The sequence below is a fragment of the Dermochelys coriacea genome, chromosome 8 (genome assembly GCF_009764565.3).
Source record: "Dermochelys coriacea isolate rDerCor1 chromosome 8, rDerCor1.pri.v4, whole genome shotgun sequence".
Taxonomy (NCBI): Eukaryota; Metazoa; Chordata; order Testudines; family Dermochelyidae; genus Dermochelys; species Dermochelys coriacea.
Window position 1 is genome coordinate 4,435,424 of NC_050075.1, and position 17,747 is coordinate 4,453,170.

A 17,747-nucleotide genomic window follows, 5' to 3' on the forward strand; every position below is an offset into this window, starting at 1 on the left:
CTCACCTGGGTGTCCCCGCTAGAAGGCACACGCACCTGGTGATACCTGGGGCATGCCATAACATCAGCATAGCAACACCTCATGCAGGTGGCACGGCTATAAGATCCCCGCATCATACAAGAGTGCGACAGAGACCCACACACATTTCAAGTGTCAGCTACCATAAGGATGAGAGTTTAAGTATTTCGCATTTACACACTTTACATCGTCACACCACCTAATTTGTCCTCACTATCTACCTGTGGAGTTGGTAACTAAATCACCACCCACATTTTGCAGAAAAAGGAAGACACAGAAAAGCACCTCCTTTGGACTGCACTGCCTTACTGGGACAGGGACTTGGAAGTAAAATCCTATGGAGTGGTGGAAAGCACCCTGGCAAAGGTGATGACCCAGACCATTATTTTCTGCAGAATAGACTGCATTTAAATTTGATTTTGTTCCTACTCCTTATGGCCGTGAAGACAACCTTCAACAATGCAGTTACAGAGAAGCTTCAAGTTACAAATAAACTCTCCCTCTACAAATAGGCAGTAAGCATCAGTATTTTTCAGGGTACCACTTCAGCTTGGATAAATACCACTTTGCTTCTCCTAGAGAGCCAGGAACAGACAAACATCATTGCTGCTAGGATGTAAAATATTAAATGGTTAACTGACAAGTATTAATCTTACTGTTAATATATTGCAGTTAACATTTAAAACAAATTGGCAGCAGCCCCTGACCCCAAACCCTGACTGCATGGGGCCAGGCTGCAGCCCTTTACCCCGACCCCCGTCACGTTAACGATTAAATAGTTAACGGATATAATTTTAATTGTTTTTAAAAGTACCTGTTTAAACTACATTTACATCCCTAATCACTTCAGCAGTGTGGTTCGTGCCTGCATGTTACAACCTCTTCAGAACAGTGCCCAATCGACGGGGGGCAGGGCCTGGCAGAAGGCAAAGCAGGAAACCCAAATCATAAAGGTTAGCATGACTCACTCATTTCCTTTTGGATTCCCTGTCAGTTTCCCACTCCCCTCCATCATGTCTGAGACTCGCCTGCCATGCAGTCTTGGGCAGGGTTGATTTAAGGCACAGAAAGGGATGAATTGGATGGAACCTTGCCTAATTTTGAAGAGTCTTATGTGTTGGGGGGGGAGAAGAGGACCTTCACAAAGTATTTTAAAATTTTGAGAGGATGTTAAAACACAGTATATTTGACTCTTAGTTGGCAGTTGAAATTCAGATTATGGCCCTGAGGTGAAAAGCAGCCTGAATAAATAGCCTCAGCCCTCTGCTCAGTCACGGTAGGGCCACCATCTTGGACTGGAAACCAAGACTGAAACAGTGAAGGCAGTGTCCGCACTAGAATTAAAACCACGCAAACCTCCCAGCTGCTCCCAAATCTCTCCCCTTTCCTTCCTCATTGTCTGTCAGAACTTGCAGGGAACTGCTAGAGCCCCCCCACTTATTTCCTGGCCTTCTCGAAAGGAGGATTAACTCTCACACATGCAAATTCTCAAGTTGTCAGCCCCACGTTCAAAGCCAACGTGGTCATTCATGCCATTAGAAGAAAGTATACCAGCGCACAGGTACCGTTACCAATTTCCTATTGACAATGCAGGAGTAGGAGAGAAAAGAATCAAATCCACTGGACACGTTTTTAATCTAGAAAGGACTTTGTAGTGTCAGTCCTGCATTCCTCAGCATTACCTCTTTCCCTGAGTCCACTTCCCGAGAGCCAAGAACAGCTGAGGTACTCAAACCAAAGTCAGACATTTAAATAGGAGTATATGCCTAGGCAGGAGAGGTCTCACCTCTGAAATGGAGGTGTTACCTACACATGGCGTTATTCAGGAACAGCTATTCTGGAACAACTCTACCTGTGGTCACTCTTATTCCAGAATCCTGTTTAGCTTAGCCCATTGGGATTCCAGAATGAGAGTCCACATATGGAATGACTCAAGAATAGCTATTGTGCTTTAAACTCACCCTCCACCTTAATCTGAATCAACTTTTAAGCGGAGACAAGCCCTTACTAGGGTGACCAGATATCCCGATTTTATAGGGACAGTCCCAATTTTGGGGTTTCTCTTATATAGGCTTCTATTACCCCCACCCTGTCCCAATTTTTCACACTTGCTGTCTGGTCACCTTAGCCCTTACTGCCCCTGCTGGTGATCTTTTCAAAGCCACTCCAGGAGGGAAACCACAGTGCAGGGGTGGATGTTTACTTAGGACCATTTGTTAATGGGGCTAGTTGCAATTCTGGCAAGCAGTATAAAAGGTGTTCACCCATAGCGCACTATGCACCTCAAGCTTCGGAGAAGTGAATTATAAAAGCCTTGACGAGGAAAAGGCAAAGCAAAGCAAAAAGGTTTTTCCACTGCATTCTCAGGGCTGCGTTGATTCCATCGGACCAATAAAATAAAAGGGGTCTCCCAACAGATAACCCTGCAATTCCAGCACATGCCCAAGAGAAAGTAATGGTACGGTCACGGCTGCTTTTTCTCCCAGCCATTTATCAGTTCTTGTACTGGAGCGTACTGACACTGGATGTTCCCAGAGTTAACCCCTCCCCTAATCCAGGGCCGGTAAGACCTGGCAAACTGGATAAGCAGTAAAACCCTGCTGCCTATGCCACAAAGACAGAGTGCCCCTCTATCAAGACAGGAGCTGAAAAGCTGCAGGGAAAGTATAAGGCAGCTTAGAGGAAAGAGCAAGAGAAAAGTAATGTCCGATTATCATTGCCATGAAGCAGCTGGTGACCCGGCTCCCTGCCTCAGTCCTTTAATCACCCATAAGCCTGAAGTGATACCCTTTGAAACATGCAGCCATCCAGCTGGTCAGCAGGAGCCTATATGGAAGTTGGGGAGAGGGATGCCTAAGGGGGAATAACACTTTGCCTTTAAAAAAAAAAAAAAAAAGTGCCATATTGGTCATACTACTACATATTAAAAAGGAAACCAAATAACGAGGCCGCCACGGATATTCCCAATAAAAAGGGACAATTTAGGACCAATCCAGCGGTTTTCAGGGCATCAGTGGCGGGTAAACTCTGGAGATTTATCCCACCCTCTGATGCCAAAGGAAGGCTTGCCAAGGAGACAGCTAGAAAACTAGGGGGAGAAAAAATGGGGCTGAATGGAAGGGAATCTTCCAATCTCAAATCCAGTAGCGTAGCTAGGGGGCAGCGGCCACTCTCCCACCGAGCAGAAGTGGCACCTTCTCCATTTTTTGGCACCTTTCTAATTTTTACTCACCTGGAGGCGCTCCGAGTCTTCAGCAACATTTCGGCGGGGGGGGGGGGGGGGGGAGTGTCCTTCAGTGGCACTGAAGACCAGAGCGAGTGAAGGACCCGACGCCGAAGTGCCGCCGAAGACCCAGAGCACCGCCAGGTGAGTACAAGCGGGTGGGGCTTCTTTTAAACCATCTCCACTCCCCGTTTTCTCCACCTGGCTACGTCACTGCTCAAATCCCTGTGGCTAGATTTCCAACATCCAAATAGAGTTAAGATCTGTTCATAAGCACAGCCAATTACCCAAAACCAAAGTGCCATGGTCATCTCATGGCCTAGGACAGTCTGTGACACCCGCTGGTACTGCTAGCATCAGACCATATTTCCAAACATCCCTAGTAGACAGTTAGCATTCTGCCAGTGACCTGCCCAGGAGCCGGAAAGGGCAGAGCTCATTTCACTACCCGTGAAAAGACCACCTTCTCAAAACAACTGGGGAGTGGGAAAGTCAAGGGGCTTTCAGGCGGGCAAGGCAACCAAGCAACCTTCATCTACAACCACCACTTGTGCTTGTTTTTACTGATACCCCAAAGTGCTACAACACCACTGTAGCATTGGAAACACTTGCTACAGCAACAGAAGGTGCTTTTTCATTGCTGTAGTAAATCTCACCCACCACCACCCCAGAGGTGAGAAATCTTCTGTTGGCCTAGCAAGCATCTATAACCAAAGCTTGGGTCAGCTCAACGCCGTCTCTCAGGAGCGTGAAGCAATGTAGCGAGGTCGACCTAAGTTTCAGGTCGAGACAAGGACTCAGATAACCCTCCCTCGTGTGCAATTTCTGGTTCGGCTTTAAACCAAGTTCTGTAGTATCTCTGAATTATTTCTCCATTTTGTCCTTGTGTGGTTCCAGTTCTGTTGTTGTTAATTAGATCAAGCCAGATTTCCACTGAGACTTCAACTGCAGGGTTATCAACCTATAAGCTGTCAAGTCCCTCTGAAACCTCCTTCAAATTGCTTTTGTAAATTTAGTCCCTTGCTTAAAATATGGGCCACGTTTGCATCAAGTTCCTTCTTGCCATCAGTTCAAATGTCAACACAAGTATTGCACTTTGATGCAAATGAAAAACATACACAATCTTCCCATGTGTGATTGCAAAGGTTGTTGGGAAGCCGGCGCATCAATCCTCTTTTCACACAACCAACCATGAGGCCAAGGTGGAATTTCTGAACTTTCACAACATGGTTTAAGAACTTTGATGTATTATTTCTCTATCAAGGTTTAGACAGCATGCGGGGCACCCACACCTAAGCAACTCAGAATGACTGCACCTGTGAAAAGTTACAGGGTTTTTATTTTCATTGTCTGTGCAAATTACAAAGAAATCCCTGATCTAACTTTTCTCTGCCTTTCTAGCAAAGAAGGCAACTTGTGCACAATATTCTGCCATTTCCTTTTCAGATAAAAGGAACAGCTTTAAGTTGGAATGCGTTTCCTCCCCCGGCCCCGTATTGATGGTGGCCACTACTAGGTCATTTCTCATGTTCAACTATCTTCCATTGACGTCATCCTTTATGCTTTTGGTTCTTTGCTTTAATTTTTCTGCCATTTCTTCACTTGCAGTAACTTGAACACAACTTGAGTTTTCCCTGGACATACTGCTCCAGACAGGTTCAAAGTGCATCAGCCACGTCTTAAAACTTCATCTTGTGCTACACTGATGGCAATGTTATCACAGAAGAAGAAAGTTGCAACTTTCTGATCAAGTTCAAGTCTTTACTTTTCAGTAGCTTTTACAATACTTTATCTTTTTCCTGTTGGGGGAGTCAAAGACGAGCAGACGTTGCTTCTGAATTAAGCTAATTTTTATGAGAAGCTGGAAGGCCTGGAACAGGGACTTGAAGATACAATCATGGCTTCCTTTCTAGCATGGTGGTATAAAAAGTGTCTGGATTGCAGGAACAAATTTGATGTTCCTGTTCTTCCAATTCCATAGCTAATGTTACATTTGACCATGAAGAATCTGAAGCAGTTGATTTTTCTGCACTTAGAGATGAGCATGAATCCCTTCATCTCATTACTTAACATCTTGAATTTTACTTAAAACTATAAATCAGTTTTCGTTACTTCACTCCACTGAATCACTTGTTTGTTTCAACTTCTTCACCTTTAGGCATAGTGAGCCAGATTAGTGTAACATTTATGTTTGGTAATCACTAATTACCCTTTTGCAGTATTGACCAGCACATTTCACATTTACTACAGTTGGAATGAGAACCCCGTGTGGTGAATTCAAACACTGAAGACTTTGGGGGGGGGGGGGAAGGGGGAGAAAAAAATCAATAGTGAACTAGCCAGTTTTGTATAGAATCACATCATCATATGTCCTACCCACATTCCCATAGCTTTAGTTTAGCAAACTTTGCCCCTCTTACAGCACGCAACTCCACCTAGTCCCCTTTCTCCAACATCCTATCACAGCCAACTCCACCTAGTAGCTATCACCAACAACCTGACTCATTCCTCTTCTCCTCTAGGTTTTTGAGAATTTTGTAACTGTGTCTCCTAACATGCTTAATGGGCACAGTAAGAACCTTGATGTTCTCCACACTCGCCTTTTAACCTTTTAGAATAGCTCCAAGTTTTAATTAACAGAATTAAATTACAGCCTAACGTATCTAGTATTAAAAAACATGTTACATTCATACAGATACTAGACAGCGAGTTCAAAAAAACCTCTACTACTATTGGGAAGGTGGTGGGCAGGGAGGACAGAAGAGAATCTGCTGGGTCTTTACACCAACTTGGGAAGGAGAAGGGGTTCCACAACTGTTTATTAGTAAATATACTATTCTGTTGCACAGGTCCTCTGCCAATGCACTGAGGACTGTGAAGTGACTAAGAGAGGGGCACACATCACTGCTCAGCTGGAAAAAGTGTGCTCCAAATGTACCCTTGACCCAGACCTCGTCTTTCCCCAACCCTCCAAAAGTTAAGTCTGATGCTTTAACCCCAAGATACCCGGCTGGCAAACCAAAGTGCAGCAGATAAAAGTCTACAATTGGCATGAAGGTCAAACCTCTTCCCAGCACTTTCTACAGATGCCATTAGAGTTCAAACTTCTCTTTGTGTACAGCCCCAAGCCCATACCGAGCAATCAGCATCCTGCCCATCCTATACCGGACTCTTTTCAGAGCCAGCCAACACCATTGTATTTGACTGGAAGGGTAACTGTTGAGCAACAGATCAAAATTTCCCCTCCATGACCTTCATCCCAGGGGAGCGGGAAACTGACAGTAACCCAAGTTTCCCCACACAGAAAGTCTCCTGCCTCTACCGATTACCAGCACTCCATCACCGCAGGACAAGCAGCTAGGAAGGTAAGTAGGCCCACATGGCTATGGAGAGTAATCACACCAGCTACATCTTTTTAAAACACTGCACCATCCACCACAATTCAGATACTATAGAGATGTGCAAATCAGGGACTTGAATGTGCATACCCAAAAGCACATGCAAAGTTAGCAATACTGGCATTCAACACACACAAAGCATACCTACTGAAAGGCTGAAAAAAGAAAAACAGACCCCATGTTTCTAAATCAATGGAATTAGTCTAACTACGGCAACTGCTGACATTGACAGCATCAGCTCATGCTCCCCACCAAATCCCAGGGCACAGGAACTACTGCATTAAAGGGGTCTTTTCCACTTCTAACTGATTTGATTCTATTAGATCACCCAGTCCAAAAGCGCCCAAAGCCATAGGGAGGTCTTGCAGTGGCGGCTGCTCTTCATCATTTCCAAGTGGAGATCAAAAAGGATCAGAAAAGTGATGACAGAAAATCATCTGCATTTTAAGTACACTCAGCAGCCAGCCATATTGTCATCTGACAGCACCCCAAATGCAAGAAAGCTTTGGAGAAATTCCCACTGCAATGAACTTCTGGAACAAAGCCGTATTAATCAGCTACTAATCTGGAGGTAAGGTACAGGTCTGAGACCAAGGTCACTAATTCTCAGCTGCCCTCCCTCTCCTTGCATAACAGAATACCCCTAGCCAGGATTCCAGTAGTTCCCCCCCGACACGTGCGGAAAGAATTTCGTCATGTGCACCAATATGGACATGGTATGTGACACATTACCTCCATACTGGTGCACATAACAAAACTCAAGTGGCGGGGCTGGGGCCAAGGGGTTCGGAGTGTGGCAGGGGGCTCAGGGTCGGGGCAGAAGAGTGAAGCCTGGGATGAGGGGCTCAGGGCTGGAGATGAGGGGTTTGGGGGTGCAGGCTTCCAAACGGCAGGGAGAGAGGATTTCTCCCAGCAGCACCTGGGCTGGGGGGGGGGGGGGGGAGAGGGGAGCGCCTCTTCCCGCCACAGCAGCTCCGGGGCTGGGGCTAGACACCTCTCCCCTGGTTGCGGCAGGTCTGAGTCAGGGCTGGGTTGGGGCTGGGAGAAGGGCGCCTCTCCCCCAGCCGCAGCAGGTCCGGGGCTGGGCTGGGCGAGGCACCTCTCCGTGTTGTAGCCTGAGTGCCCGCGCAGCACATAATAGGCTGGTGCGTGGCCATGCAGTTTAGAGGGAACTGAGTTCCTAACCCAGTCAGCACTGCATGCAGAGTTCTTACTCCACATGACGGGCACTAATCAAAATACAATGAAGGGCTGGGTAGGGAAGAACAGACCCTTTTAGTTTTTATACATTATAACCCTCAACAGCTCGGAGCTGTCTTGGAACTGGCATGCTGCAGCCTTCCAGCCCCTAGAGCAGACATTCACCTGCTTGGGAAGGGGCCCATGCAGGCATCGGTCCACACTAGTCCTCCACAAGCCATCCCATCACAGTGAAAACGATGTGCTCTTTGCAAATTAAGAGGAAACCCCAGCTAGGATTTCAGAAAAACACGGTAGTGACATTTTCTGAAAAACTTGCAATTAAAGGATGAGCCATGTGTTTAGAAACATGTTGACACTGAATGTGGCCACAAACCAGCCTCCACAACCATACCTACCAAGCCAGGCATAGGAAGCCATACACCCCGCACAGTCTCAGTACAGCCACCAGTAGACTCAGTTCTCCAAAAGGCTAATCCCAATTTTCTGACACATTCTGACACACACAGACCTTTCTCTGCAAAACTCCCTCTGCAAAGAACCCTGCTAACCAGCTTATTCAACAGCCACATTCAGCTCCCATTTGTTCTGACCAGAGATGTTCAAACACACAAACAGCTGTTTTAAATAAACTCTTGCTGTGTCACATTAACTTGTTACAGACCGTTTTCATCTGCACTCTCCCCCTCGCTTACCTGCTAAGCGGTCATGAGACCATCACTGACTACCGGATTTTACTTCAACTACTTCAATAGCTTCCCCAGATTTACGGTTGGGAATACGCTCACCAAGTACAAAGCTCTGCATAGTTTTTCAGTAGAATTTTAACCCTTGGATTCAGAGAACACAAGTTGGGACCAAAACACTGATCTGAAGTGAAGCACACAGCAAAAGCAGATGGAAACACGAAGAAGTGGAAGACCACACATTTGTACAAGGCATCCACATCTCTACTTTAGGCCAGGTAACAGCACAGAAGATGTCTGGGAATATTGGAGTCTTGATGCTACCAGCATAACAACGAGATATCCTAGCACATCAACGACAGAAGATTTCAGCTCTACGGTAACTGCTTAGCCTGCCCAGGGGATTCACGAATATGGTTTTACAGCACACCTTCCATACCCAAGACAGCCTCAGTTGCATACCAAAGTAGGAATTAGAGCTGCAGAGAGTGAAACCAACATATAGGTGAGCAAACATGGCAATCATTAAGCACCCAGCAACTGGTCATACAGCCTTGGGCATGAGAGCCTGTAATATTAAAATGGGGGGGGGGGGGAAGCAGGAGTGTCCCCCATGGCCACAACAGAAGTGTATGTCAGAGCTAGGAATGGATTAGAACCCAAGTATCCTGATTCATTGAGGTCTTGAGGTTTAAAAAGAACACAGAATTGGGAGACCTTATTCTCTTCCTAGTTCTCTCAGAGGTTAAATGCATGGCCCTCATCAAGACAACATCCATGCCTCAGTTTACCTGTCAGTAAAATGGGGGTAATACTTATCCCACAGGAATATTATGAGGCTTAAGTTTGTGTTTATAAAGCCTACCCTAAAGATCCTCTAGCGTCTTGAGTTATGCAAGTTTAATTAGGTTAAACTAGGTTTAATTTTTCACTACGGTTCAGATCTTTCTAAAAAGTCACCCTATTTACAGATGCGGGCATTATCTGCAGCTGGAAATATGGTGGCTGTGCCCTTTAAAAAATTTTTACAGTAAAGTGCAAACACCTGATCTGCCCTTATAACAAGTTCTGGTGGAGCTGGAGAAGGGATATAGACTTGACACATTTAACAAAAATGATTCAATAAAGGCAGCCCTATATTTCCGCTATTTAGCTCTGTAACTGCACCCTGTCTAGGGTGGTATTTGGTGTGCCCCAAATACAATTTCACATTACTTACTGGAATGCCAAAGGGTTAAGGATCATAATAGGGAACGGGTGGCAGAACCCTACAACCCGTTGCCCATTTAGTGTTGCGGACATGTCTGTGCTCAATTCATTTGTGTGTGTGGATATCAGAAATATTACTGGGTAGGATTTTCAAATGGGCCTAAAGGAGTTAGGCGTCCAAGGCTAATCTCAGCCTTAATGATCACTAGTTTCACAATCTGCACGTACCACAGATGTGATGCCAAAAAAAGCTTGAAGGGTTTAAAGCAAAGATTGATAAGAATCACCTGAATTAATTCCTTAGTACTGGACATCTAGAGCTTAGCATCATATCAGGGACTTCGACTCCCAGCAACAAGGGGTTACGAATCAGCTCTCACTGAATACACTGCATTCCCCAACCTTCCCTGAAACAAACAGTGCCGAACAGAGCAAAGGTCCAGAATAAAGCTGAAGGGCATAGGTGTGTGGGGGAGGAGAAAAATCCCTTTAACCTTTCAGGGCAGGAAGTTCCAGTCCCCTCACACAAAAAGTTACTCAAACCTGAGTTGTGGGATCAGGACTAAAGGCCATTTCAGAAGAAATGAAATCAAGAGGAACAGAGCTCTTGCTGTGACGTTAGGTCTTGGTTGCAACAAAGCCAACAGCACTACAAAGCTACATGCCTTAACAGAATAAGAGTTGCCCAACACCTTGGAGATCAGCGCATGCTGGATTACCAAGCATTGGCTACTCGGCACAATAGCAGTGACTAACGAAAAGTTACCTAGATGAAAATGTGCCAACAGCTAAGCAATTTTCTCACTTGTGTCTCGTCTCGCTGGTGGGAGCTGGTTCCAAGTGCTTCTCCCCACACCTTTGTGGGATGCATACCCATGGACAGTGAGGAAGGGATGAAAGGGAGTGTAATTGCAGTGTAGGGTTACGCTTCCTCTTCCCACACAGCACCTCTCATCTGGCAAGTTAGCCTCAGCTGTGCTTACCCACACATTATTTTATGCCCTTTCCAAACAGGAGTCAGCGGGCACTGATGCTTGCTCCAAGGAGCTAAGAGGTGTCTTTTGGAAAGCTTTACTTGGCCTTCAAGATCAGCTAGAAAGAGATCATACACCAGACAGTGAGCTAGAAACTGCATTAAGAAAAAAAAACAAACAAAAAAGACCACTACATGCTATGTCTACACTAGAAAATGCTGTACAGATTTTCCAGCAACAGTGCGCTTGCACCAATGCAAGTAATAGCCTAAGAGCTAATGTAGACAGAACTCAGCCATTTTTGGCACTGTCATGAAAACCCAGCAGGTCTTGGTTCCAACAGAGGCCGTAAAATATAGTAGTGCTTAAAGAGCAGTAAGTGCCTTGATACAATGTTTATTTAAGCAAGTACAGCAGTTTTTCCACAACTGGGTGCTAGAAACACATGAACTCTGTCCACACTAGTGCATACATCATTGCAAACACCAATGCAGCTGCACAATTGGGGGAAGATTTACACAAAATATTTTAGGAGGAGATTTGTTAAAGGCTTCTCCTCGGGTATTATTCCTTTTCTCCAAAAAATTACCTAGAAAAAGAATATCTTGATACATTGTTTTCGAAATTTATATATTAAAATTGGTGTAGAGCCACCTCTGGAAACAAAAGCACTACCCTTTTTCTTTTCAAGATATTTTTCCTTTCTTCTGTATACACTCTATTATTATAGAGTTGTCTATGCAAGATAAGCTACTGACTTTGCTCATTTAGACTATAACAGTGAACACATAGTAAGTTGTGTACCAAGGGGCTACAATTACCTGGATCTTGTTACAAGACCGTAATAAGGAGAAAAAGAAAAGAAATCATTACCAGTCTTGCCAGAATCTCTGTAAGTTACGAGACTATTCAGATACAAGTCTTACTGCATTTGACAAACATTACCATTGTGAAAAGAAAAGGAGTACTTGTGGCACCTTAGAGACTAACAAATTTATTAGAGCATAAGCTTTCGTGAGCTACAGCTCACGAAAGCTTATGCTCTAATAAATTTGTTAGTCTCTAAGGTGCCACAAGTACTCCTTTTCTTTTTGCGAATACAGACTAACACGGCTGCTACTCTGAAACCTAAAATTACCATTGTGCTACTCTTTAAAAGTCCAACTAAATATTTCCCCGGCTTCCTTATACCCTGAGTCACTCCCCGAATGCATAACTAGTCAAAATTTTAGGCAGAGGGACTTTGAGCATAGGATACTAACGGAATCTGAGCAAATTCTCTGCAACTTCTTCTATGCCACCTCAGCAGGTGCAGTAGCCCTTCACCTTTGGAGATCCTGCTGTAAATCCTGCTTTACAGTATCCCACAAGAATCCCAGTACACACACCTCTCAAAGCCACTATACAACACGAGACAATTAACCAACTGTGTGTGGGGAATGCCCAGAACTGGAATTGTAGGGGTACTGCAAGTCTGAATTCAAATACCATCAGCACAGAATGGTGTCTAAAAACTCAGATTCTGAGCAGAGGCCTTTGCCTAAAGAGCATCTTTAGTCACTTAATTCTGTTCTACTGGCTTATAGCCTATGCATGATGGAGTTTAATTAACTATTTAAGATCCCAAGTCTGCAAAGGCAACTATGTGGAAGGAGCCTTGTACCTCTGCAGAGCTCTGCTGATGTCCACAGGTCTCCACAAGGGCTCACACCCAAGCAGACTAGCTTGCAGGGAGCAGGTCTAGGATACTTTACACTTCTAGAACTTAAATGCAGCTTTGAAAGCAGTTCTACAGTAAGTTCTTAGTCATTCTGGGTATTCTGAAAAATAACTTTAAACTGCCTCAAATATTTGAGCTTCAGAACGCCACCATTAAACATGTGCAAAAATCAATTTTCTTGGAAGACCTTTAAAGACTGTTCTAACATGCAACCTAAAACTTTACCTAACCAGCACATGTATCTATGAAATGGGCATACAAGCTTTGCAACTTTCCAGGAGCTTTTGGTGAGTGTAAGAAACCCTCTACCATAAGTAGTTAAAGAACTTTTCTCGCTGTGACTGAAACCTACAAATGAAGGAAATATATTCAAGATGGAGCCCATCAGGCAGTTCTCAGCCATGAATTTGTCCATTGGGGTAGTTTATGACAACCATGTTTGTAAAATAAACATCTTTTTTCCTCCTGTTAATTAATGGGCAGCAAAAGAAACAATGCCCAAGAGCAAAATATTGACAAGGCCTGTATTGTGTGAACTATAGATAGGACTGTCAAGCTCCAGAAAATGCCCTACTAGTCAATTTCACTGTTTAACACCTTAAGGAATACTCTGACCCTGAGTGGAACAGAATTCAGGTTGTTACAATATTATTTCCTTTCAATAACTAAATTTTCCTCACAAGAACAAGTTGTGGAGATTCTCTCCCCCCCCTCCAGAAAAAACTTAGTAGTGTTGCAATTCAAGTGCTGAACACTGGTTGTATCTTTCTTGAAGTACATTATTTTTTCTTTGAAAAAACAAACTTTTTCCCATGCTGATAACAGGACCAATACCAAAATATGCTGTCTTTTGTCCTTTAAAACCTGAAATATTAATTCATAAGAGATGAAGGCAAGTCAAAAGACATTTATTGCAGATCTTGGGTATACTTTTAATCCATTCTCACCGCAAGTATGTAGTCCTATAGCTTTAGAGTTTAGGATAAATATTGTAATTCACAAAGCTCTACATAGATGATATGCACAAAGTCTTTTCTGTTCTGCTTACATCACAACTAACTGGATCAGCCTCCTGAATCACAAAATATTTGTACTGCACTTTGAAAATGCTACAAGTGCTAAACTCTAGAGAATGGTTATTACAGAATATGGCCCATCAAAGCAGCATTATGAATCCTCACCGCTGCATGAAGATGTGAGGAGATCAGCTTTAGGTCATACAACAAGTAGTAAACTGAGGCAGCAAAAAAGAGTCAAAATTTTGTTAAGACAAGTCATTCTTATACCACTCCATGGTTTCACAGACTAGAGCAGTTTGCCTCCACGGAGATTTTTGCTGTGCACCATTAAGTTATCTCCTATATGCTCTTTCCCACTAAAAAAAGTATTCCAAGCAGATATTGCAGAGTTGTCCATCTTCCAAAGATCAATAACTATGACGATTCATCATGTTCGATGGTACCAACTTTTGCAAAATGATGGCATGTGCACTGATGAGAAACCAGATGTCATAGCTGGGAACGTAATTTAAAGTTTGCAAGGGAAGTGTGAAAAATTAAAAAGCCCTCATAAATGAGAGATCCATTTAAAATTCTCAATATTTTCTCCTGGCAGGGATTCCCTTTATGCTAAAACAGTTTATTTCTCCTGATGGAGGTAATATCTATTACAATGTGCAAGGAAATGCAAAGTGTTCAGCATTTCCAATCTTGGCCTAAAAAGAATGGTGGGAGGAAGAACGCACAATGTAAAAAGGCAGTTGTTACTAAACTACAACTGAACCACCCCTCCCTCCCGCCAATGACTTTTGGGGGAAAAGGGGCTGAAGTTACACCACAGAATCAGCATTGCAACATGCACAATTACCAGAAAGCTACTCTGAATTTCCTTTGGGCCAAGGATTTATTCCAAAAAGGGGGGTAGGGAGTGTTGTTTGTCCAGCATATTCACCCTCCCTTTCCCATCCTCCACACAGATTCAATGCTGGGAAGGGAGGGTTACGCACTCTAGCTATGGAACTGCACAGAAATGAAGGACTGAGGCCTACATGTCACTGTGCCAGCAAAGTAAGGGAGACAGGAGTCAAGGGCCCAGCCGCATTAAGCTACAGAAGAATACGCACACGTGGGGAAGAGGACTCCCTTTCCCCACACACCGCAGGGCCGCTGTGAGAACGGAGAACACGTGGGGGATAAGGGGAATTCCCTCCCCCCCCCCCAAAAAAAAAAAAAGATAGAGCGTGCTCCGATCAATGGTGCACTGGATCAGACCCATGAGAGGCAGGGTAGGGAGTGGGGGATGGGCGAGGGCTGGCAGATCCCCTCCCCTTCGCGGTCCCCCCCCCGCACCGTAGCACAGCTTGTCTGTCACCCTCTAAGGCTTTGCAGATTCTTGCTGGGGCGCAAATCGGCGGGAGAGGGGGCGATCCGTGCCGGGAAAGGGGGAGGGGGGGGAGAGGAGAAGGCCCCGCGGTGAGGGGGGGGGGGGAAGGGAGAAGAGAATCACACGCGCTCAGCCGAAGAAACCACGTTGTCTTTACTGCTGCAGTGGAATGCCGGGAAGGGGAGGAAGCTCCGGGCGCAGCCCCCCACCCCACACCCCGCGCGCGCGCTGCCCAGATCGAACGCTCAGTCCGCCGCCGTGGAACGTCCGCACCGCGGCCTGGAACGTTGCAACAGCGCCGGGGAACCCTGGGCACGAAAGCAGCCCTCGCCTCCTGCCCCGGCCCCAGCGCCGCATGGCCGGGCCGCTCCGCCTGGGCGCCGCTCCCCCCCGCACACACACACACACACACACGCTCTCCGCCCTCATGGCTCCCGCAGGCTCCAAGCCTCCCCTTTTCCCAGAGAGCCCGGGCTGCTTCAGAAATCATAAACCCACGTTCCCCCGATGAGCCCCCCCCCCCCTCCCGGGCACGCTTCCCCTCCAAACGTGCGCCCGGCGAGGATTAAGGCCGAGAGCGGCGGCGTGCGATCGGCTCCCCCTCCACGGCCACATGACACGTTTAGTTCTCCCCACGCCGGGTTGCCGTCAGCGAGTCCCGATATTCTTAGCAGCCGGGCAAACTTTGGCACCCGAATCCAGCCAGCTGGCGAGGGCACGGAGGGCGCTTTCTGCTCCTGCTCCACGCCAAACAGACTCACTAAACATTTACAATGTGGGAAATACGGCAACGCTAAACGGGGGTGGGGTGGGGGGGATCTATGATCTATTCCGAACCACCCCCCCTTACACACACGAGGGGCCCCCTTCTCAGCATTTGTATTATGGCCCGGGGGGGTGGGGGTGGGGGAACCTTTCATAAAAAAAAAGGCAGCTGCCGTGTGCCCTGGACGAGTGTGTGTGTGAGCCCGAGGCCTTGCGATCACGCTTCCCTCCGGCCGCCCCCAGTCCCTCGCACCCCACCCGAGCTCACCCCCCCAGCTCGTGCGTTGGGGGCTGATCGGGGACGGGACCCCGAGGCAGGGGGTAGATGAAACAGCGACGGAGCCGAGCAGGGTGGGGTTGGAGGACCAAGAAAAAAAAAAAAATCCCAGAGTCACCGTACTGCAGACCAGAGATCCCGCCCCCCGCACCGCACCGCACCCCGCCCCGGGGTCACCCCCGGACCCACCTGGGGGGGACTGTCCGTTGACTGTGACCACGGCCACCGGGGCGTTTTTAGTCCAAGGGTTCACCTTGGGCGGGGGGGCCTCGATGAATTCCTTGCGCCCGCCTCCTCCCGGCTCGCCGCCCTCCTCGCCGCCGCTGCCCCCCGCCTCGCCCACCGGCAGCCGGTTCTCGGCCCCTCCGCGCTGCTGCAGCAGGTTCTCCTTCTCCTGGTTGTTGCTCTCCTCCTTCTGCTGCTTGATGCTGGGGGGCTTGGGCGCCGCGCTCCGCCGGGGCTGCTCCCCCGCCACGCCGCCGCCGCCGCCGCCGCCCGCCTTGGGGCCGCTGTCCGGGACGCCCCCGCTACCCTCCTCGGCGGTGGCCTTCTCCCCGTGGGGCATGAGGGGCTCGCCCTTCTCCCGGGCCCCTTCCTGGGGCTTCTTGATGAGCAGCCCGTGCTCCTCGGCGGGCAGTAGGCGGTTGCCGGGCAGGAGAGCCTCCACCTGGGTCGCCATCTGCGTCCCCCCCCCCCCGGGCTCCTGCTCCAGGCGCTGCCCCCCGCCGGGCGGGGCCCTGCTCAGCCGCACGCCGCCCGGAGCAAGTGGGGGGGCTCCCTGCACCAGCTCCCCCTCCCGCGGCACCCCTCCAGCCGCAGCAATATGGAGAAGCACGGAGACCACGCGACTGGCACGGGAGCGCGCGCGCGCGCGCGCGCACACCCCCCCTCCTCGCTGCCTCCCGCTGCGGCCGGGGGAGCGCGCACGCCGAAGGGGGACGGCCCGGGCCGGCGGCGCGCACGCGCCTGATGCAATTCGCGGCGGCTGGAGGAGCTCCTTAAAGGGGCAGCGCCTGCGGGAGGGGGAGGAGCCCGGGGGTGCGGGGCAGCCTGCGTCTGCGGGCACCCTGGCTGCTAGGCTGGGTTGCTTGCTCCCCCCTTTCTTCTCCCCCCCCCAGCTCTGCACCTGCTCCCCTCTGTGCAGGCCCCTGGCTGCTCCCCAGGATTCCCCCCCCCCCCGGTGACCCGGTGTCCCGATTTTGGGGTCTTTTTCTTGTATAGGCTCCTATTACCCCTCACCCCCCTGCCCCGATTTTTCACACTTGCTGTCTGGTCACCCTCCCTCCTGGCCCCCGCGCTCCCCAGCCCACAGCTGTCTCCCTATTCCCAGCACGGCCCTGGGCATGGCCCCTGGGGACGCTTTTAGGGGCAGGAATGGGAAATACAGCATGGGATTTGAATAGCTTGTCATCCTACTTTAGTATTCTCCCTTGTGTACAGGTACATACATTTGAGGAGGTTCTGCTAATTATCAACTAATCTGCAGTATTTTCCATACCAGACATTTCAAACCACTGTATAATTTAACTGTTATTGGTGGTTGTCACCATGATCTTCCCAAACTCGCATTGTTTCCATCCGATTTAATGTAGTTCACAGGGGGGAGTAGGACTTCAAACCAAAAAACCCCTAAGAAAAAGGATGGCGTGGGGGGCTGTCTCCTTTTTATTGCTGCAGCCGACAAGACCGCTCTAATACCGCAGTGATTCTCAGTCAAGGCATCCTATATCCATGACAAGCCTCATGCAATCCCGTATTCTATATTTAATAGATAAGGCAATGCTTTACTTCTCTCCAGCGCTACCTTTCATCTAGAAGAACTGGTATTTAATGTATAATAGAATCTGCGCTCACAGAGTCGAGACACCCCTAGGAATATTGAAAGCATGACAAGT

At 47.8% G+C, this 17,747-nt stretch overlaps 1 protein-coding gene across 4 annotated transcripts in view; it reads right to left on the bottom strand.

Annotated features, from left to right (window-relative positions):
- LARP1 (La ribonucleoprotein 1, translational regulator) overlaps positions 1-16,715 on the bottom strand; it is a 78,962-nt gene extending 62,247 nt beyond the window's left edge. For 2 of the 4 annotated variants that reach the window (XM_038413408.2, XM_038413407.2), the window contains exon 1: positions 16,042-16,713. In XM_038413408.2, coding sequence (XP_038269336.1) covers positions 16,042-16,531 — 490 coding nt within the window. In that variant the 5' untranslated portion in view covers positions 16,532-16,713. Of the gene's footprint in view, positions 1-16,041 lie in introns of all 4 variants that reach the window. The other 2 variants (XM_043490777.1, XM_043490776.1) reach the window with 2 other exon arrangements.
- Between the last annotated feature and the right edge of the window lie 1,032 nt (positions 16,716-17,747).